Source organism: Passer domesticus, chromosome 14, assembly GCF_036417665.1.
Source record: "Passer domesticus isolate bPasDom1 chromosome 14, bPasDom1.hap1, whole genome shotgun sequence".
NCBI lineage: Eukaryota > Metazoa > Chordata > Aves > Passeriformes > Passeridae > Passer > Passer domesticus.
Window position 1 is genome coordinate 15,095,343 of NC_087487.1, and position 22,558 is coordinate 15,117,900.

The 22,558-nt window shown below is 41.6% G+C and overlaps 1 protein-coding gene across 11 annotated transcripts in view; it reads left to right on the plus strand.

Moving 5' to 3' along the window:
• MCTP2 (multiple C2 and transmembrane domain containing 2) overlaps positions 1-14,710 on the plus strand; it is a 117,653-nt gene extending 102,943 nt beyond the window's left edge. For all 11 annotated transcript variants that reach the window (XM_064388506.1, XM_064388507.1, XM_064388509.1 and 8 more), the window contains 4 exons: positions 4,797-4,906; positions 7,253-7,362; positions 9,700-9,797; positions 11,995-14,710. In XM_064388506.1, the coding sequence (XP_064244576.1) occupies positions 4,797-4,906; positions 7,253-7,362; positions 9,700-9,797; positions 11,995-12,063 (387 nt within the window). In that variant the 3' untranslated portion in view covers positions 12,064-14,710. The remainder of the gene's footprint in view (positions 1-4,796; positions 4,907-7,252; positions 7,363-9,699; positions 9,798-11,994) is intronic.
• The last annotated feature ends 7,848 nt before the right edge of the window (positions 14,711-22,558 follow it).

The following is a 22,558-nucleotide window of genomic DNA, read 5'->3' on the forward strand; positions in this document are numbered from 1 at the left end:
AGTTCAAGGTTGCTGTGGTGACTGTTTGCAAAGCTCTGCCTGGAATTCATTTTAGCTACCAAGAGACTGTCTGTCACTCCATGACTGCCACCTCCCACAGGAGCTTCGTTCTGCTGCTAGACTGGAGCGTTAGTGAAGTGTTCCCTGCTGACAACAGAGGCCAGTGGTCTGCTGTTTATGCCCAATAAAATCCTTTTGGTTTCAGAAGTTCTTCATGGATGAGTATTTTGGCCCTGAGATGTTTTTTGGCACAGCTTTTGCTGGACAACGGTAAGGCCTGAGTTTTGTAGTCCAGCAGAGAGCAAGTTGCAAATTAAATCCAACTTTGACCAGCTCTGCTTTTCCCTAAATAACTACAGCATGTTTTGTTGGGTTTTTTTTAAAAGCAGAATAATAGTGGAGCAAAAAGGAATGCATGCCTGAGCTATTTTTCTTTCTTTTCCCTTTCCATCAATCTTGTGTGTTGCTAATACACTGAAGAATTAATAACTGGTACATTAGATAAATCCTGGTAAAACATCACCCTAATGTTCTTGTAGCAGCAGTAGCATAATGAGACAGCTACTGTAAGAAAGCTAATCCTGAAAGTTAGGCCAGCCCAGGGCTAAGCAGACTAGTTCTTCCAATCCCTGAAGAGATTCAGGATTTTCATTCCTGACTGAGCTGCCTGTATCCTGTTTTCTTCCTCCTTTTCATTAATCCATATTTATGTTTTCTCCTCCCCTTTTCCTCATCTTTGCCCCCAAGTGTTCCTCAGCTTTATATATTGAGTTCCCCTTGGCATGCCAGAAATCTGCTGATGAATACCACTTGTTTGAAAGTTGCATGCAAGATTTTTCGCAAGTGTTTTCTATGAAATCCAAGTGAGCAAGTATTATGTACAACTTACCCATGGCTTCAAGCCTAACTTTTCCTTGTGTGCATATGATACTTGCAGTATGCATCAGAAATACACTTAGAGAATAACAGCAAAAATTGTGCATTTGGAGCGTTGCTTGCTGGTTTGGATGTATCCAGAGGAAAAATATTTGAAGGATAGATTTAAAAAATAGGAAACAGCTTTCTGTAAAGATGAAAGCTATTAATCATTGAAACAAATGATCAAAAGGAGTTAGGGGATCTCCACCATCCAGGCTTTGAATTCAGTAATGGATGCTTGGCTAGAGAAGAAGCACTAATGGGTGGCATTTGGCCTTTGTTCCAGAGCAGATGATTGAAGAATTTTGCCTTCAGTGTCTTCCCCCATAACTCTTAGGATTTTCCCTCGCAAGACCAGCTCTGACTGCTGTAGCTCCCCCGTTGTGAATTGCTGTGTGAGTGCTGGGGACATCCTGTCCTGGTCTGCCCCATATTCCCACTCCTTTAAAGCCTTCAGCATTGGAAGCCCCTCCATGCCGTGGTTGTGTGAGAGTTTCTTTTGCAACTTCAACCTTGTGTGAAGGTTTCTTTTGCAACTGACCCTAAATGTCTCAGAGCAGCATAAGTTCCTTCTGGGGAAGGGAGATCCCAGAGCTGTGGCAGCTCTTTAAGTGTGTTTGTGTCCAGTTTAACTGTTACATATTTGGGAAATAGAAAAATCTAGGAGCATCTTCCAGTGCAGCAGAGATTTGGTCTCTTCATTTCTGAGTTCAAGTTGATGTATGTTAGCTGGAGACAAAAGACTTCATTTCTGAAATTGCTGGGTCTTGGTTGGTGTTTGGTTTATTTTTTTCCCCTCCCCTGACATGCTTAATCTTTTGTAAACCCCCTTTTGTGGCTTTGTTCAGGCAATTAATGTAGAAATGAAGGATTCTTAAATCAGGATATGCAAGGAAGAGTTGAAGTAACACACTGATTATATAATTAATTCTCAGTTGTAAATTCATTTTGATGGAGTTAATTCTTTCCCAGAGGCTGAAGAGTAGTTTTGGTCCACCCACAGTGCTGTAATCAGCTAAGAAATAAAGGAGAAAAAGGCCTTGAATTAATGGATGTTATCACAACTGGTTTTAGAGAAATAATACCAGAAACAGACAGGATATTTAGTTTTCAATTAATGCAAAAGCTTCTGAGCTGTGATCTTAAACTATTGGTATCCAAATCCAGTTTTCAAGCAGTATAATATGTGGAGTCCAAAAGGAATCAGAAGGGAATGGCACCTGGAGAGGATGGAGAAGAATTGTCTGGGTGGTGGGACCTTGCACGGATGAGGAAGTGTGTTTAGTGGAAGATGTATTTTGGATTCTTTCTTTACATTTTCTGTGAACATGGTAGTGTTCAAATATAGCTCTCTCTGTGACAGTTACCCATTGACTAATAAATAGGGTCCAGTGACTGTCATCCTGATGGACTCTTACTGTTTCTGACAGTGTTTTCTGAGGTGCTGGCTTCACAAAGCATAAACAACACTCCAAAACCTAAATAATTTGGAAAATCCCGTTTGTTGTACTTCAGTTGTCTGCTTCTCAGTTGCTTAACCAGTGACCTAATAATCCTGTCCATGTTTAGACTGCAGGTTTCCCAAACAACAATTACAAAGAAACTACATTGACAAATTCCCAGGATTTTCAAACAATTATGCCTATCATGCATACACACAGTTGCAGCCTATTTTTCTCTCAAATAACTGATTTTATTTACAAGGTTTTCTAATTCCAATTTGTCTCTGCCTTTACATTGGTTGGCCATATTTTGCATTAGAAATTGAAAGCACTATTCTCCAGGGGTGATGTTAGCATGCAGCCAGATGAACATGGCCATGCAGTTGTCATTGCTTAGGGACTGGCAGTTTCTGGTTTATTTTCTGGCTCTGCTTCGTGGCTGCAGCAGGAGTTGTGTTGTGTTGTGTTGGTTAAACTGTGTTATCACCACATCTCTGAGCTCCATCGAGGATGTGTAAATGAAGTCAGCATGATGCAGGCAGAGCTGGCAGATGATCTGCCTTGCAGCTCTGGGCAGCAAGAGTAGGCTTGCCCTGCAATATCACTTCATTTAAGTGGTTTCTTTACCCCTCTGCCTGAATTTGGACAGAATGAAATTCCCACTGCTTTTCCACAGGCTGCTCCCCAACTTCTGCTTGCAAGTTTGGTGGGAAAAAAGCCAGCTATGGCCAAAGAACCGTTGTACCATCCCAGTGAGGAAATAGTTAAATATAATTTCCATGTGTCATTTACATTTGAGCCTAACGAGATTATAACTGGAGCTGTGTGAAAATGACTTTTTGGTGCTATTTTCACATAAACTGACTATTTATTTATTTATTTTGTTCTGGGGTTATTTCACACCCCAAGGGTTTCATTTTTGTTGGTTGTTTTATTAATGTAAAAATACTCATTTTCACACCCAAATGTGTGATTATTTAAAATGCTGCTTCTATTCATTGTGCACTGACTTGCAACCTAAAGGCAAATATTCAAATGTCTGGAGCTTGATAACTCCGTGGTGGTTTTGGCTGGCTTTTTAAACTCAAAAATTGCTGGGAAGAGAAATGGGCAGTAAGTAATTCAAAGTGGTGTAAGGGCTGCATTCCCATGCCTGCCTCTCAGCATCCAAGGATGGGTCACAGGTTATTCCAGCACCCTCTGCAGAGTGGTGCCCTGTCTCAGCCCCATACAGACCCACTCCCAATGTAGTGCCAAAATGCTGGAGCAAGAGCCCTCACCTCTGTGGATCTGTGTGACTTTAAATAGCCTCTGACCCTGTCCTGCATGGAGAAGGAATGTGGATGGCAACACAGAGGCAGAATTGCAGAAATATTGACGCAAAAATCTCTGGCCCTTGCTCATTCCCATCCACCCTTTCCTCTACCTCGGCTGGTGTGGGCGTGCTGAACAGGAATACAAAATGCTCTTTGCCATCATCTCCCCTATCTGGGAACAGATTGGTTAAAACACAGCTTAAAATGTTTTGTTGGTTCATTTTTTTGTTGTTTCTTCTTTTTTTTTTTATTTCTAAATTGGACTGATTTTTAAGTGTCTAAATGTGATGTAAAATCAGTGTCCAGGGCTCTGCATTTTGTAATAAGTGAATGTTTTGCTGATTTCTTGCTAGAATATCTGCAACCATGCCAATTTGCATGCCTGTATGTGTGTTAGATTGCTGGCAAAGAAATGCTGAATGCTGATAATTGTATACTGGTTTTCAAGCCTGATTTAAGTAATTTTGATTTTTAATTCATTCTGTGCTTCCTTTTTATTTCTGCACATGTGTAGTAATGTCCTGTAATGTTGTTGCCTAAAATAAGCAGTAAGAAATGAAGTTGAGATGGCCGCTGCAAAGGGAAAATGACATTTTTTCCTTTGATCCTTTTTTTTCCCAGCAAAAGAATAAGTCTCTGTATGCAGAATGCACAAAAAATATTGCATTCACTATCTTGCTGCTAATTTATATACACAAACCAGCATGGCTGTGGGGGGCCTACAAAGCTCAGAAATGTGATATTTAGAAGCTCTGCACAAGAATATTTTTGTTCTTGAGGAGCACTGAACAGCCAGCACTCCACACCAGGGGTGCTCAACACCTCTTGTGCTTTGGCATCCAATTGTGTGAAATCCTGGTTGAGATCCTGCAGTCAGATTGTGTTAGAAGATGAAGAAACCTCTGTCCATGTGTTGAGGAAAAGGAAGAAAATACAGGGATCTATACAAATAATGTTCTTTCTTTGTGATAAACCCAGGGTGTTTGTTCTGCCTTTCCTTCAATGAAATACTTGAGGTGATGGATGGATCAGCAGTGCTGGAAGTCTTAGTTTCACCATGTGTCTGTGAACACCCTAGCAAATTACTAAAAGTCTTGGTTTTCTGGTTTCTTTTGATTAGGAATCTGAGAAAAAGGGGCTGATTGAGAGAATCCACATGGTCCAGGAGATCATCATAGCTGTTCAAAGCATCCTGGAAGAAATAGCGTCGTTTGGAGAGAGGATTAAAAAGTAAGTAATAATCTTTTCTTGCTTGACCATGATTTGAAATGAAGCAGAACCAGGAGGATCAAGGTGGAGTAATTGTCTTGCTCCAAAAGTGTCTGCAAGGTGCAGCAGGATAAGATGGTTTAGTCCCACCACTGCTTCTTCTTTTACAGTCTTTTATCCCAAAACACCTTTGCAGAGCACGGAGAAGAGGAGAAGCAGTGTTCCTTACTGATGTAGCTTTTTTGTTTGCCTGAATTTCTGGCCTTGCTTGTTTGTGATGGGGTGGGGAGCCGTGGATGCCACAGATACTGCTTGAAGATGTGGTCACAGTAGCATCAGGCATTTCTTTTCAGTCCCATCACAGAAAGTGGGTACTGGTGGTCAGTGTTGCCTTTCCCACGCCCTCCCCATCCTGACCTGGCTGTTGGGGTCACTTGTGTCCCTGGCCAACACATTGATCTTCTTCTGTCTTTGCCATTCTGAGCATTCTGCTTCCTGCTGGTGCCAGGGGGAAGCCCAAAGGGGATTTTCAGGGTCTCATGGCAGGGGGGGGAGACACAGAGGGTATTCCTGACCTTACAAAGGAGGGAGGTGAAGAGCCTAAAAAAATCCCACAGACAAACACACACAAACCTTTTATAACTCAGTCTTTATTGGTGCTTAATTGATCCATATTGTTGTCTGTTTTGAACACAAAGTGATGGTTTGTGACCGAGCCTCACTTTAATGAGGAGCTGAGTTCAAGCTAAAAATACAGCAACCACATGTGCTGTGGTGCCACGCCGGACACCCCAGCTGGGGTGGAAGTGGCCCAAAGATGTATTCCAGTCTATGAACAGGGCACTGTTCTGCCCAGCTGCATGGCAGGAAGACTCAAAGCACTTAAGCACTATTAATTCTTGTATTCATTTTGCTAACAATGGTCTTAAAGAACACGTTGGGTATTAATGTGGACGCCCGATGTAATTTCAGAAGGATTCTGTTGTAGCTCGGCAGTGATGTGCCATTAAAAAATTGCTATCAAAGTTTTTTTTGTAAGTGACAGACTGAATTGTGCTACAGTTTCCGTCTGTCACTCCAGTTACACAATCATAGGGAGTTTTCATAGTTTAACTCAATTGAGCTGTTTTGCTATTTTTTTTTTTTTGCTTTAACTTAAGCTACATTGATTGATAATGATGGGTCCTCTCCCACCTATTTTTTCTTAATATTTAATACGTCTATTGAAGCTTAAATGTAATTCTTGAAGCGTCCTATTAATTTTATCTGTCAAGGGAAGTTTGTCTTGTTTTATAGCCTGATAAGTGGTCCAGATTCATTCTCTCTTCTTGCTTCTCCCCATCATTGTCATATAATGAAGTTAGCAGGCAGATTGTGTGAAACAGAGATGCCCAGATCCATAAATCCACCTGTGGACTAGCAGGCATCCTTGTAGTCCAGGTATCTCAACATTTGGTGCAGGGCAGAGGGTTATGTCTTACAACAGCACAGGGGGACAAAGTAATTTCAAAGGTGTGTTAGCAGTGGCTTCTCACCTTCAGTCCATCATTGACTTGCAGATGAGAGGTCTGAGTGAAATAAAATCCTGTTTTTCACTACAATGTGGCCAAAGTCTGAAATGCTGTAGTAACTGAGCCTTTCAGAAGTGCTTCTCTTGGGAAAAATCTGATGTGGATTGTTAGAATGCAGAAGCTTGGGCTGCTGCTGGCTTATTACAGCTTATGCAAGCCAGCCTCCTATATTCAGTGAAGTAAAGAATTGCTGAAAATGTAAAGATATAGGACAAAATGTATATATATGTAGACAGATTTTTATAGAACATTATGGCCCTAATGTTATACAGAGAAATTACTCGAACTGATCTTTCACAGTTTGGCATCATAATCAATCCCGTGCAAGTTATTTTCTGGGTTTGACTCTGGCTACCTGCCACGCCTGGGTCGTGCACTGGACACACACCTCGTGTCACCTCCACTGTGACCCCGTGGAGCTGGCTCAGCCCTGTTTCCAGATCAGATAATCTGCTCATGAATAATGGAGAGCTGAGTGGCCAGCAGAGATGTGTAACAAGTGCCACATGTAGAAGAAGAAACAAAAACAACTCGCTTACATGCTTAACAACTCCACTGAGCTCCCCAGGGCTCCTCTTCTCTTTCCTTATCATGATATCTGCCACTCAGATATCTTCCTTAATCCATTCTAACAGTAGGAATCTACTTATCCACCTTCCAAAGGGTCTGCAATTTACAGCATATCTGACTGCACCAAGCACTGCAAAGGGATCATTAAATTATTACTGGGTAGCAGAGCACAGAGAGTGTCCAAGAACAGAAATGTTGAGAGAGATTGTGTTTTTTATCCTTACAGCACATTCAACTGGACGGTGCCTTTCCTCTCTGTCCTGGCCTGCTTGGTCCTGGCAGCAGCAACAGTTATTTTGTATTTTATACCACTGAGGTACATTGTTTTAATCTGGGGTAAGTACTCCACTGTGTCTCATTTGTATGAGATAAATACAATATATGTCTACAGAGTGAAATCAAACAAGCTTTAAACGACCTGTTACACAGACAAACAACTGCTGTTGCTTAGAGGTGAATAAAGATGTTATGAACTTCTTAAAATTACCATTTCTCCCCCCTGGGTTATCCGATAATTTGCTTTTCTTAGGGTTCTTTATAAGTTTCCAACAGCACCACAAGAAGAGCATTAGCCTAGATAAGCTACTTTCAGTGTTATTATTCTTCTGCAGGAAAGTAATTAACTTCCTGGTGCTGGAGCCCTCCAGCTGGGAAATGATTGGAAGGGGACAAGATGTGTTTGCAGAGCTGGACCATGTAGATTTGGACCCTGGGAGCCTTTTGGGTCTGAGTATCCCGGCAGTCAGAACAGGCTGTTCCAAGTGGGACACACTGAGAATCGCCTTTTGTCATGGGTCAGAAGGTATTTGTATGAAGATACATAATGAACTGAAAGAGGTGCTTTTAAAAAGTAAAACTTTGCTGGTGGCGTTGGGAAGAAATGTCATCTTTCACAGAAGGAGATGGCATTCAAGGGCATAGGGCTAAGGGGAATGGTTTCAAACAGCAAAAGGGCAGATTTAGATCAGATATGAGGAAGAAATTCTTTCTTGTGAGGGTGGTGAGGCTTTGGCACAGGGTGCACAGAGAAGCTGTAGCAGCCCCATCCCTGGAAGTGTCCAAGGCTTGGTTGGAGAGGGCTTGGAAGAACCTAGTCTAGTGGAAGGTGTCCTGCCTGTGGCAGGGGGCTGGATTGAGATGATTTTTAAGACTCCCTCCAAACCATTCTATCATTCCAGGTGCTGAAGACTTTCTACATTCCAAATGACCTCCTTTCTTATTTAGGTGCTAACTTTTATCTCAGCCTTGAGGTAGAAAGGTGTGAAGAACATAGTGCAGGTAGATCCTCAGTGACCTGCAGAGGCTCAGCCCTGATGTGGCTCTGAGTTTTAGGGAGCCCCTGTCATCCCTGGGGCTGAGCCATCAGCTGCTGTCTTGGATGTAGAAAAGGGAGGGAATGAGAAGGTGGCATTAAAAAAAAAGCCATTCTTGGGCAAGAGCAACAAAGAAATAAAGGATTAAATCAAACAAAAGAAAGGGCAAAAAGAAAGGGGAGAAATTGCTGGGAGTAAAAAGTTCAGTAACAAAATATTGTTGTTCTTGTGTGGAAGACATGGTGAGTACATGAAAACTATACATCCGTTCAACATCATCTGGAGTGACAGGGCCTTCAAATATGATACATGTTAAACAACTACCCTGTGGCAAGGCCTCAAAAGACCTTATGGTATTTTCTGTTTTTTAAAAATCAGGTACACAGAAAATTGTGTTGTCATTTTGCTACAAGTATATGGCTTAAAAGCTGAATCTCAGATGTGAAGCAGGTACATTTCAGGGAGAGGAGAAGGCTGGAGCAGCCATCATGTTTGAAATCACTTTCAGGAAAAACCACTATGAGATTTTGGACAGGGGCATGATGGAATTGAATGCTGCATTATGATCCTCAGAGGCAACCAATATTTGAATTTTTTTGCTATTCTTTAAAATGGGTTAGCTGATTTTCTTCACCTAGAAGACCTTAAGAGAGGCAAGAGAAGACCTTATGAACTTCACAATAATATGAACATTACACTCCCATGGATCTTCTGTCCAGACTAGGGGCCACCTCTGCCAACTGCAGCTTTACTAAGCCCATGGAGAGGGACTGCTATTGCTGTAGTTCATAAGCCTAATTATTGACACAAAGATTGAACTAAAGTAAACCTTGATAAGGTTTTTATATTGTTCCACAGCATCGTAATATGGGCAGTTTGGCCAATGTGGCCCTGCAAAAAGGGGATAAGCCATGAGGGATGGGGAAGGGAAGCTTTCATTTTCTGAAGAGATGGAAGGAAAATTTTTCCCAGTTATTTTCAGAGCCTTCCAGTTGGTCATGTAGGGTAGCAGATTTAACAGCAGACTTGGTTTTCAATGTGTGTATTCTCCCTATAGTATCCTCCAGAATGAATTCTTGCTGCAATCACTTTTCACCACGTTGTTGGCAGCACATGATCCCAAAAGTAGAGAAATACCTTTATCGGTGATGTCCTCCACTTCCTCCAGGAAGCATTTGTGAGTGATTCCACGTGACAGGGAGCATGTGTGTGGCTTTAAGTCTGAGGCACTGTTTTCACACTAATTTTTACTTGTGAATTCCCTTTCCCTTTTTCACCTTGCCTGAACAAATTTAGAGGGAAGGAGTAAAAAAGGCTCGTATTATTTTGTTTGCCTTTATTTTATTTTTTTTTATCCTAGGCATAAATAAATTTACTAAGAAGCTTAGAAATCCCTATGCCATCGACAATAATGAGCTACTAGATTTCCTCTCCAGGGTACCATCTGATGTTCAAAAGGTAAGTAATGAATGGCCACAGCCAACAGAGGCAAGGAGTGACACTGAGAGCGGCTGGGTGCTCCGTTTGGGAATACAATGCCAAAGACTTTTGAATAAGGGAGATAAGGAATCTGGGGAAAATCCACAAAGGGTGGGGGAGAGAGTGTTAGAAGAGAAGGGAGCCAAAATCCTTTGTCAGAAGGATAAAATGATTGCAGAAAAATTATCCTGAAAAGACCTACTTAAAAATGATCTGGAAAATCACTCAGCGTGGTTACTGAGCTATGGTTTTCGTCACCTTTCTGCTCCGGTATTTGTACAGAGGGAGGAGAAAAATAGTCTCTTTGATAGAGATAACCATCCAAAAGGATTTGCTGAATTCTCCTCTTTCTCAAGATAGGGGGAGGAATGGGGGGAATTATTTCTGTGACATTGTGCTTGAGCTCCAGGCCTCCTTTGGACAATACCCTGCTCATCTTTTTCTTTAAAGGAAACCCTGACATGTGTTTAAAATACTCTACAGTTGATCAGATCAATCTTCTACCATTATGGAATTATAAGTTTTAATCTAACCAGAATCTATCCTCCCTCAGTTTCAGTCAAGTCTTGTCTCTTCTCCCATTTCTTTGAAACAACAACATTGTCTTCAGCAATCTCGCCTATCTTCCTGGAAATTATTTGAACAATAAATCCTTTCGAATGTCAAGATCTGTTTATTTCTGTTGGAGGAGGGAAAATAGTCTTGCTGGGTAATGAAGCCACACAATATAAAGGATTCTTTCTTTTGTTTTCACTAACTGGAATTTCTGTCCCCAGGCCCTGATCCTGATGCCCAGGATCGCTCTGACATTGTACCTTTCTCTGTGGCACTTTCCCTGTGAGGTGCTGCTCACTGGGAATAAGGGGATCACAATCTCACCCGTAGTGACTTTATGCTGTTGGAGACAGAAACTGAATTTCTCACGTGCAGTGTTGAGGAATCTGGTGGAAATAGGGTGGGAAGAAGCTTCTTTATCTCAAGAGGCCACCAGACTGGTTGGTGGCAGCACTAATAACTGGAAAGAAATCTCACCATGGACTGGAGGGAGGAAAAACACTAAGCAGAAACAATCATAGATCCATTAAGCTTTAGTGTATTTTTATTTGTTGTCATTGCTCTTGTAGAGGCCACTGGATTGCAGTGATGGTTTGCATATGCCCTTTAAGTGTTTATGTTTAAAGATAAGCTGCTTTTCTATTTATGCTTTATTTAGCATTTACACTTACAACATTTCCTTGAGTGGTTTCTATCATATTGGGATCCTTTGAGCTATCCAAGGAAAATTATCACCATTTTCTATAGGAGGAATGATAAAAGTTCCTTGGATGGGATGAACCTTCGAGTTTTCCTCTAGTGCTGAAAACAGTGACAGCCACAGACTTCAGGGACAAGTCATCCATGGAAGCTCCAAAATTCTTCTGCCTGCTTTGTTTTGTGTGCTATCAATGCATCAGCATTTCACTGGGGTGCTGCAGTGAGTTAGGAATTACTCCTGTCTGTACAGTACCCATTCACAACCACATGTCTTGGACAAAAGACAGAGGAGGAGTGAAAAAGATGACATTTTCAGCCAAATTTTCCCCATGATTTCAGTGGGAATACTTTTGTCTCACACAACAGACAATTTGGAGATTACACCATCCTTGACAGTTTACTACACATGTTTTAATCATTATATTGTATATGAATTCATTTTGAAAGGTGGAGGTAGCTTTGTCCAGGTTCTATTTGGGAAAATACTTTCCTTTTTTGAAACTAAGTATTTCAGCATCCCGGGGTCTGTGTATGGTTTTGACAACTGTCATCTTACTGTCTGTTGGGATCCACTTGAATTGAGACTCCTGAGAGAAGTTTATTAAACTAATAGGTTAATGCCAGAAAGATAAGAAAAACAACTCCCAAACCAAAACAAACCCAAAAAGATTGCTGAAATCAGGTAGAACCCCATGTATCTCATTAGAAAAATCTGCTTTTAATATTTTTGTTTCAAGAAATGATGCATGACTTCTCAAATCCTTCCTGCAATTAATCCCCCATGTTCCTGTGTTTAGAAAATGATTCATTACTTTTGAACCTTCCTTAGTTTCCCTGGGTTTGTCCTGGGGGAGCCATTAACACACGCTGCAGTGAGCTAGAGTTACCTAAGTGCAAACGTCATGCCTGTTTGTTTTTACAGGTGCAGCAAGCTGAATTGAAACCATCCAGCAGCTCCAGCCCCATCAGGAAGAAGCGGAGCGCGCTCTAGGATGCAGCAGGGTTTGGGAATGCAGCACCTCCCTCCCTGCACACACGTGCACACACTGCACCCCTCCCCTCCTTCTTGCTTCAGAACAACACTAGAGTCACTGCCACGGACTTTCTCTTTCTTGGAAGATGTGGTTTTTGATAAACACCTATCTTGGGTTTCTTTTCTGGGTTGTCTTTTTGGCACGGAATCCCAAAAAAGAGCAAGGTGAAATGTGAATTATTTTGTGGGATGGGGAGGAGAATGGGAGAGGATGGTGCAACTGCACCTTTTATTTTTCTTTTTTTATTCCCCCCTTTGATTGCAGAGACAAGGCTGGATGTGGCAGCACTCCCTGTGTTATGTAGGAAGAGATAATTCTGCTTAGTGTAGCAGATCAGCTGAGCTGATGTGAGGAGATGCTCTGAACCAGTTTTTAACATATCCAACAGATTTACATTAAGATATGAAAGCTATTCTTTTCTGAGTTAAATCACTGTGCCTAGAAAGGTTTAAGCTCTGAATTAACGAGTCTTTGATACCCATCTTCTGTTCAAGCAGTGTACATTTTAAAAAGTTTTTTATCATAATTAGCAGAAAGAGCTAGGAGCTCCAACAGTATCTCAATATTTCATCCAGCACTTGTGGGTTTTCCTTTTTCCTTTTTTTTTTCTTTTTTTTTTTTTTTTTTAAAGCCCAGCTTGTGGTTAACTCTTTGCATACTGGAATCATCGGAGATCCATTGCTGGCAATGGATGCATGAAACCTTATGCCATGAAAGGATTAAGAGAAAAGGCTAACTCAGTGACCTGAAAAGACTCTGTTGGCTTGCCTTTTATAATTCCATCTCATCAGATATTTTCAGCATTGCTGTTGTTTTCCTGTCTAAATCCAGAGGGGTCAACACTACAGATCCAAGAGGAAAAGAAAAACGAACACTTTGTAGCCTTAAAGAAACAAGTGCTTGTGCAGAAAGAGAGCATGTGCCCAAAGAAGTGGTTGTGCAATAGCATGCAGGCTTTGGTCCACCACTGATGTCTTCTTGCAGTCTTTCCTGGTGGTTCACAAGGAGAGGATCCAAAAGTGAAGTCAAGTGGAAACAGCAATGGAAAGACAGGAGAAAGGACCCCATTTTGTGTTCTGTGGAGAATGTGATTTTTTGCTTGCTTACCAATCTTTTAGCAATTGTGCATTTGCTTTGTGCTTTTCAGAAAACCAGCATTAGTAAGGTTATTTGACTGGGGAAAGTAAAACACAGACTTGTGTAAAACCTGCTTAATTTTGCTGATACTGCAGCCCTCAGTCCTTTAGGTGCTGTGGGACATTTTGGGAGTGATTTGTCACCACCAGTCATTGGTAGCACAAGAGCTGGATTTGTTGCTTATGATTCCTAGGCAAGGATTACCACCAACATTCCCTGGGATACTTGACAGTACAAAGAAATGCAGAAACCTGAGAGATAGGATTATTTTTTGGAAAAAAAAAAAAGGCTTTGAAAGTCATCTAATAAAAAGTAAAATGGATAAAACCTTGCTTATGGATTTGTGACCCAGATGGAGTTGTGTGTGGTTCCATAGCACAATCTTGTGGGCTTGTTCCAGGAATTTGAAGAAGGAAAACTGACAGCAGACTATCGTCCACTGGGTCATTAGCCAGATTCAGTAGTTTTTCATAAGTTTATTTTTCGAAGTCCCACTGTGCCTTTGAATAAGGACAGGCACATTTTCATATACTTGATTGGCTAAAGAATGTATTTTGCTTATGCAAAGCTGTGTGTAGCTGCAAATGGAAGGATTGAGGAAAGATTATCCTGGTTTAAAAAGCCACAAAAATGCCTCTTTGTTTGCACGTGTGCTTGTGTACCCATGCATATACAGAGTTGTGTATAAAGAGTACATGTATAATGTATTTATAGGCGAGTGTGTGGGGGAAAATGGGTGAATATACAGATTTAAAAACCTTGAAAATGTTTATGAAAAATGCCAAAGATTCTAAAGCTTATCATCTCGCGTCTGTTCTTCTTCATTTTGTATCTTTCCCGGCATGTCTCTCTGGCTGAGCCAGATCTCTGCATGATTTGATTTACTTCAACTTAATGAAGCTGGTTGGAAAGAGCCTTGTAGAAATTACAAAATCTCCAGTAAATCTCCTTCTTGTACATACAATAGATGTCCACGGAACCCTTTTGTTAAACCAGTTTCTCAATCTTCTCTGTAAACAATGCCTCATTGTCTCGCTTCAAACTATCATCTGGTTTATCATACTGTAATCTTGTCATTTTGCAAGGACCAAAGTCAGGCATATTTAAGCAGGCGTGTGGAATCTGATCGCTGATTTGAGTGAAAACATTCAACTGCAGGAAAAACTGTTTATTTATTCAGAAATTCAGATTGATACTTTAGTAGTTTGGGGGGTTTTTCTTTAGGTTTTTCCACGTGGAACTGATTTCTGTTCAGGAGACAGGGTGATATCTTTTTCTTTTTCTCCTTTTTTTTTTTTTTTCTTTTGTGTAGATATGTTTGGTTTCAGAATAATTTGTGTTAATTGTTTTGCTGGAGACATACCAAATGAAGGGATTTGGATGATCCAGTACCTATATATGTTGTGATGAGCTCTTTGTTTTGATAAATGCTGTTTGAAATGCAATAAACATTTGAGGTTAAGCTGATGCTTTTAATTTGTCTGGATTAGGAGATATGTTTCACATTCTTTGCAAAATGCTGTGCTATAACATTTAGTATCTGACAAGGTAAGCAAGGACATCCCTTGCTAGTGCAGTGTAACAATTCACACTGGAGTTTGCTTGGAGTAAGGAGAGTAAGGGCATCTCCTGCTGCAGCAGGAAATGAGGTGAAGCCTCATCTCACCTGCCTGCAACTCTTTGGTGGGATTTCCTAGTCTCTACTTCAAGGAAAGAAGGGTTATGAATTCTTGCTGCACAGTCCGCTTATCAAACTCTATATTCAGATTTGTCATGAGATTCTTAAAGCAAGACTATCTTTCCATGTTCATTTCCCTGTGCAAATTATCAGTTTTTACATTTTTAAACTATTTGATGTATAGCATAGAAATTTAAAATGTACATTTTTACTTAAAGGTGCTTGTTTCAGGGCATTTGCAGTCTAAAGTCTCTAAGACCAAAAGCCATTCAGAAGTTCCAGTTTAACTTTGGGTCTTTTGGGTTGTAGAATCATGAAGATAAGGGAATGTGAAGTGTGTCCACTGACAGTACAGTGTGTAGATAACCGGGTTTGACATGTATATACAAATGAAATATTTACTCACATTTACCCAAACATGAGGTACTACTAAAGGTTTGGTTTTTGGAATATTCATGAATAGGACTGAGGACATGGCTTCCCTATGGATCATTGTTAGTAAAAGTCAGTCACTGAAACACACCTTGTGGGAAGCAAGCAAATAACTGAGTACGGCACAGCTGGAAATGCCACACACCTTTCCTTTTTCTCTGCTTGAAAATCTCTGATTTTAACCTTCAGCCACAGCTCTGCTTCCCCCTCAGTCACCTCCTGAGCCACCCACAAAGCAGAGGAGAGCCCAGGCTTTGTCCTGCTGCCCAGGGATCCCACTGGAGAGCCCTGCCCAGCAGACCAGCACCCTGTGCATGGTTCTCCCCAAGAAATTAAACTGGCTGCTGCTAATTCCCTGCCTGGGGTAAGAGTACAACAACTCCCTGAGCTGGCCTGTCCCACTAGAAAACAGAGGCTTGCCATTTAATTTCCTGTGCTCTATGTGGGGCTATGTTTTATTTTATATTTTTAATTTGGAGGGCCTGATTCTGCAGGTGTTACCACAAGTGGAACTGGAGTTATTTTCCCATCAGACCAGTAGGTTCACACCAGGAAGGACTTTGGCTTCTCTGATACCTTGATTGAAAAATTGACAAAATACATTCTAACCAAACCTTAACCTTTAGATTTTCCATCCTTTAACTAAGCTGTTAAACTGTTTTGGAAATGGTAGCTTTGGCTTTAGAGACTATGGCATGTGTTAGTAGTGAATCCTGTTCTGATTTTAATATTGTATGTTGTTTTATCTGTAAAGCTCCATGTGTCAGGGCCCTGGTGCATCTATCCCTGTAAATCTCACAGATGCTTGATAAGAATATCTGCTGCTTTGCATCCTTAGAGCTACCAGCTCAGAAAGAAGATGAGATACTCCAAATTATTGTTGGTTTGTTGTAGATAGTGTTTTAATTATTCTCAAATTTGGGTAAATTAAGCTAGGTGAAATATGATTTTGGGACAAAGTATATCTGTCTGAAAGTTTATCAGAGGGAAGACCCTCAGCAGTAACTGAGTAATTCAAGGTAAATGTGAGCAAAGAATATATTTATGATTAATGTAAATATTCACCAGCATTTAGAAATATTGTTGGAGTGAAAAAAAAGTCTCTTGACATTATAGCATTTTCAATTTACTTTTCTCTGTGATACTTTGACTGAGAACAGCACAGCATTTCAAGAGAATTTAGAGGGTCATTTTGTTTTGCATGAAAGACATGCTCATCTGACATAAATCATGAAACTGATCACGGGGAAGCAGGAGATGGCATCCAGGTCTCAGTGTTTGCAACAGCACCAGCACCTGGGCAGGCACGAGTTCAAATTCTCAGTGTGGCTTTAACCTGAGGGCTGGTGATTCTTGTTAAATTTTACGTGAACGAACGTTGCCAGTCCGTTCCTTCATGTGGGATTGAACACCTGCAAATTCCCTCTTGGCTGAGCATGATGGTGTGCCTCTTGCAGAGAAAGAAAGTAAGAGCTGGAAGACTTGCTGGTGTAAAATTTGTGCTGGTGTCCTAGGGCAACGAGCCATCTAAACTCTTGAGGACTTCTTGCAGAAGGGAGGAAGGGCAGTCTCATGGACTGAGCACATACATCTGGTTCTGGGTCAGGTTTAGATGGTCAACAGATCTTGCCTCTCATTCTTAATCATTGTCTGCTAGGATGGCTCAGCCAGCGTGTTTAAAGAGTGGCTTTCAGCCCAAGAAGGAAGCAGAAGGACCTCGCCTTCAGTGGTTTGGGGCATAGATGGATGGGTATGGGCAGGGAGCCTGTGCTAGGGAATGCTTCCCCAGGGAACCTAGGGACTGCTTAGCTGGGGATCTCTCCTCTCTGCTGGATTTGTTGTGATCAGGCTTTCAGCAGATGAAATAATGAATTTTTTTGCTGTTGATATCTGCATTTTGGTAAGTTGCTCTTATGGTGGGATAAAACATTAAATGTTGAGCTGTCATCTACAAACTGAATGTGATAAAACCCTAAGGACTTGGGCCTGCCACTTCCAAGTGCACAATCAGCCTCGATTCCCCTTCAGTCCCAAAGGATTCAAATGCCTTCAGGACAGTGCAAAGTCTGCTCACCAGTAATGTTACAGTGCCTTCAGAGATGCTGGTGAATACCTAAATTTCATACTCAGTACTGGTAAGTGAATATAAGGGGGAGTGTCTTAGTGATACTATTTATTTCTACCCTGGGTATTTTTTTTCCAATGAGATCACATGAAAATAAACAAAATTATTCCTATTTCTATGAGCAAACACTGCTACTTCTGTCCTAGCTGCTGTATGTGGAACATGGGATTTGACTGGTCTTTGATCTCTCACTATCATGATACCTTGGGTTTTAGATTACTATTTTTTTGGTTTTTTGATTTTGTGCTGCTTTGGTGCATGGGTCTGGGTTCCATATAAGGGGATAGTAAAGTGTGGGTTTTCATCTGTGGGGATAGGGTAATTGATTTTATGGGCCTGTATCTGTACACAGCTAAACCACATATTTTTCACTTGCTCAGTACTGCCACCTTCCAAAGTAAAGAATATCTCTCATCCTCATTTTTGAGAGGAGATGCACAGTGGAAAGAGCATATGTTCCTACAGACAAAAAAAGCCTGTTAGATTCAGTGACTTGTGTGCTAAATTTTGCTTTGATCATGGCTGTCTGCTTTCTCCCTCCATCTTCTCTCTGCCCATGGTCAGCTCGTTCCAGAGCGAGTGTCTGAAACCACACAGCAGCTACAACCTGAGAAGAAGGGCTGGGAGGGGGGTGAAGTCTCCCTCCAGCTCTGGCAATAGACGACTTTACTGAAAGTCAATGCCATTCCCTTGCATTTATCACTGCCACTCTTGCTCTGCATATTTTTGGTATTCGCCATGCATTGTTAGCAGTGATTGTCATGTAATTAAATCACTGCTCATCACAAGAGCCTATTTTTATGCTGAGATAAGCATCAGAAGTCTGCTGCAGCGTCCCCCAGATCAATAAAGATGTTCCCTGTAGGATTACAAATAGTCTGGGGTTGTACAGGGCACTAGAATTAATTAGGAATGATTTCTCTTTTTCTTTTTTCTTTCAATACATTTTTAATTGTTTATCCATTTTCGATGGGCTTGTTTTTAACTCTACTGTGATGGCCCAGATGCTTCTGTTCAGACCTTTTGAGTAGGATATGATACCAATTTGGGCAATACCATTTGATGCAAGCAGTCACAATTATCATCATCCTTCCATAGCCGTGTGTGACTGTTGCTTCAAAATATGTTTTTGAATGAGGTGTTTGCATCTCAGGCTTTGTACTTGAGATTACTGTTAAATGGTTTATTAAATGATTGAACTTTGAGATCCAAACACAATGAGGAACCTTCAGGTGCTACCCTGAAGATTTTGGTATTTTGTTCAGAAGGCCAGAGGGCAAGTGGAGACACTCCAGCCATGTCCTGAACGAGCATTTGCCCATGGTCACAGAGCAAGTATGTGGCAGAAAAAGCAGCCTGGATTATTTGATTTAGGCTTTCCTAGTCTCAGCTGTCCACTGCATTGATTTTACGTTTTGTCCTGCTTGTGGGGCAAACTGGTTGTACCACCCTACCCTGATCCATAGGAGCTGTGGGCTGTGTGGTGAGACACAAGCTTCTGGAGAATTTCTCTAAGCAGAGTGGGAATGTCCATGAATGGATGAGGCGTAGGGAAGGTAAAAGTGTTCTTTTCCCCTCCTCTTAAGTCAAACAGCTAAGTGGCTTGTCCTTCTGATCCAGCATCATCAGAAATGGAAACAACTTCTTCTGCTGTGCTGGTGAGAGTGTGTTTGCCCTCTCTAAAGGCAAAGAGTAGATTCCTTTCAGGGAACAGAAGCCATGTCAGGATTCCTGTAGGTAAATATAACCACTTCTCTGCATGAAAAAGCAATGAACAGTTGAGGTTTTACACTTGCATTGCTGTACTAAAGTGATGCTCTTCATGAGCTGCACCTGAAGTGCACTGAAATCAAATGCCTGTGGAGCTCAAAGGTTTTGGATCAGTCTTCAAAACTCTGTGAAAGGGATAACAGTCACCAAATTTGCTGCTGATAAACTAGGTGCCCCTAATGCTGAGAGGATGGTGATGCCCTGAAATAGGATTCCTCACAGTTACACAGTGTTCCATGGAAATTATTCTGCTAGTGTTAGGATTAGGAGACCCCATGCCCAGATCTGCTACAGGAGAGAGGAAATACTTTAATTTAGACCCATTAAGACCCAAACTGTGTGAGTTTACTGCATCACAAACCAGCAGAAAGTGCCAGTGCCCAGAGCATGATGTGATGCAGCTCCTGTCAGGCAGCCAAAACCTGTCTGCCCAGGGTTAGCATGGGGCAGCACAGAAGATCTGGCAGCTTCTGAGCATCTCTAGGTTAAAATCTTGCTGAGAACACTCTGAATGAACCTCTTTTCATAGAATCAGTCAGGAGAGAGCTCCTGCACAGGTCACATTCTGCAGCAGTGGCTCGTTCTGTCCTTCCCTGCAGCATTGAGTGCTAATAGTAGAAAGGGCACCATCGTTCTGCTTGTGCCACCAGAGCCTGGATGATTCCAGCACTTGTTCCTGGCTACCCCATGCAACAGAAAGTTGTCTTACCCCTTTTCCACTTGCCAGCTCCCTCCTTCCCCAGAGGGAAGGGATTCTGGGGGATTTTGTTTGTCCCCTGAAGGTCTGAAGGGCTCAGGGGTGCAAGGTGTGAACGTGCTCAGAAAGTGAGGGGTCTGTGGAGTGGGATTTTGGCAGTTTTTCTATTGCATATGCAGAGTGTTAGGCTTCTTTGCAGGGAATCTCTTTCCAAAATTATTTTCTGTTTTCTCACATGTTCAGTCATTTCCATCATCACAGTGTGACTTGGATTAAGATAATTCGAAACAGGACATTCCTGTAAAAGCCTCAGAAATTTTTATGAGAAATAGTTCTTCCTATTGCCAGAATGTGAAGTGAGTTTTTCAGTGTTTTACTCTTATTATTAGAGTTCAGGTGTCGAGATAAATTTAACGTTGTCATACCTTTTGGTTGACTGCAGATTTTTGGGGAACAGTTGGCATCCATGCTACACTGAAATGCTCAATGTCATGGAAATCTGGATGACTTAACCAGAGGGGGAAGTACACCGAGATTTTCAGTGGGAATTTGCCTTAAATTCAGTGAGCACCACCCCAGTCCTGCCGAAGTCAATGCTGTTTTTCTGAAATTAGCCCTGGACACCCTTGCTGAGTGGTGACCTCTGTGGCAGTTGCGCGGTCGCCTCACAGATAATTTGCAAATTGCCCATGAACTGTGTCTGGTATGGTGCTAATTTACTGGCAAGGCCTGGGTACACGGATCCAACACTCTGCTCCAGGGGTGCTTCAGCCGTGCCCAGCAGCCAGTGTGGAGGTTTGATTGCTATGCAGCGTGTCAGGGAGATCTGATGGATGGGCTCAGCCTCCCTTTCACATGTGTTTAGAGATCTCCAGCCAGGCCAGAATTTGCCAGATGACCACAGTGGGGAAGGCATCAGAAATATTTCCGTAAATATTACCCCTCCACACCCCAAAAAATTTATCTAGTTTGTGCATGGATGTTACAAAACTTGTAACAGGGCTACAGGAAGTGGCTGGACATTATCTGTCCTGTGTTCCGGCTGGGTTTATTTTGGGGTGGTCAGAAAGGAAATCCTAGCGGAGAGGCGGGTGGAACATTTTTGTTGAGCTGATGTGAAAAAGAAAAATACCTGGCCATTTGAAAGGGTTTGAACTCTTAGCATAAGGCTCTGGGAGATGGATGAATGGTCAGAGGGAGGTGACGGGCGGGTCAGAGGTCCTGTGGCATAACTCATCACTGTGAGAAATCCCTGTCTCCCAGTGAAAGTCTGAGCACTGGCTGGCAGCAGCGTGATCTGTGGCAGCCAATTCATCAGAAGGATTTCCCGTCTGAATATGCAGATGTGTGCACAATTATCTTACCTATCTTCACAAACAGAGCCCGTGTCCCTGCACGCTTAAATAAATCTTGGCACTGTCCTTTCCAGGAGGCATTTTGGGTTCAGCCTGGTTGCCTGCATCCTGCAGAGTTTTGTTCAGCAGAGTCCTTGCACACAGCCCGTCTCCTCTTCCCTTTCCGCTTCCCCTTCCTCCTCCTCCCATCCCACTGCAATCACTGCTGCCCAGACCCATCCTTCACTTGCACAAAACTGATTTCTGTTTATGGAGCAGCTGGCAGCAGCAAGGCTTGAGCACTGAGCGATGACTAAGAAACAAGCCCACTTTTCCCTTAGCTGTCAGGAGCTTTTAGAAATAACACCCTCCTCTGAGGAAGTCAGAATAGCAACAGGAAAATAAGTAAAACCTATTATAAAACAGTTGTCCAAGAACTTAGGCACGGCGCAGGGTAGAGATCAATATGCTGTGAAGGTTAAATCTATTTTCACACTGTGTTCTATTTCACAGTTTAATGGTGTTTTAATGTGTCTGTCACTGAGCCCCCTTCATGTTATGCAGGTAGAGCCTTTACAAAGGAGAAATAACGTTGGCTTTACAAGCTTCACAGTAACATCTTATTTACCAGCTGAGATTTGATGCTTTCCTCTCTGGAGGTACACCAGGACTATTTTATTTTAATTTTATTTTATTTTATTTTATTTTATTTTATTTTATTTTATTTTATTTTATTTTATTTTATTTTATTTTATTTTATTTTATTTTATTTTATTTTATTTTATATTTTTATCTTTTATTTTATTAGTTATGTTTTATTTTGTTTACTCCTTTTTTTAAAAATTTTTTAGAAGCCATAATGTGGTGTTGCACTTGCAATAATTTTAGATGGCTTTTGGGGAATGCCTGTAGGGTTGGGAGCAGCAGGAGCATGTGTGTGCTTGTGTAGAAGGGACAGAAATATCTACTGCTGTTTATACAAGCTAAATACATGGAGGATATGCAGAATTCCCAGGCTTGTGTTTGCATCCAATTCACAGTAGTACATTTGAGTGCTTTAGCTTGAACTCAGCTGATGCTGGGATGTTGGATCAGGTTTGGTAACAGCATGGAGGACAAAGTAAAGGTTCTGAAAAAGGATGGGGGGAGAAGGAGAGCTGATTTCAGTGGAAAGGATGGAAGGGGAGAGTGAAGGAGCAAAGGCAAAGAAGGAAGTGAGGTATAAAATCCAGGGTATGAAGTACTCAAGCATGCAGTCCTGTCCTCTAGGCTGAAGAAA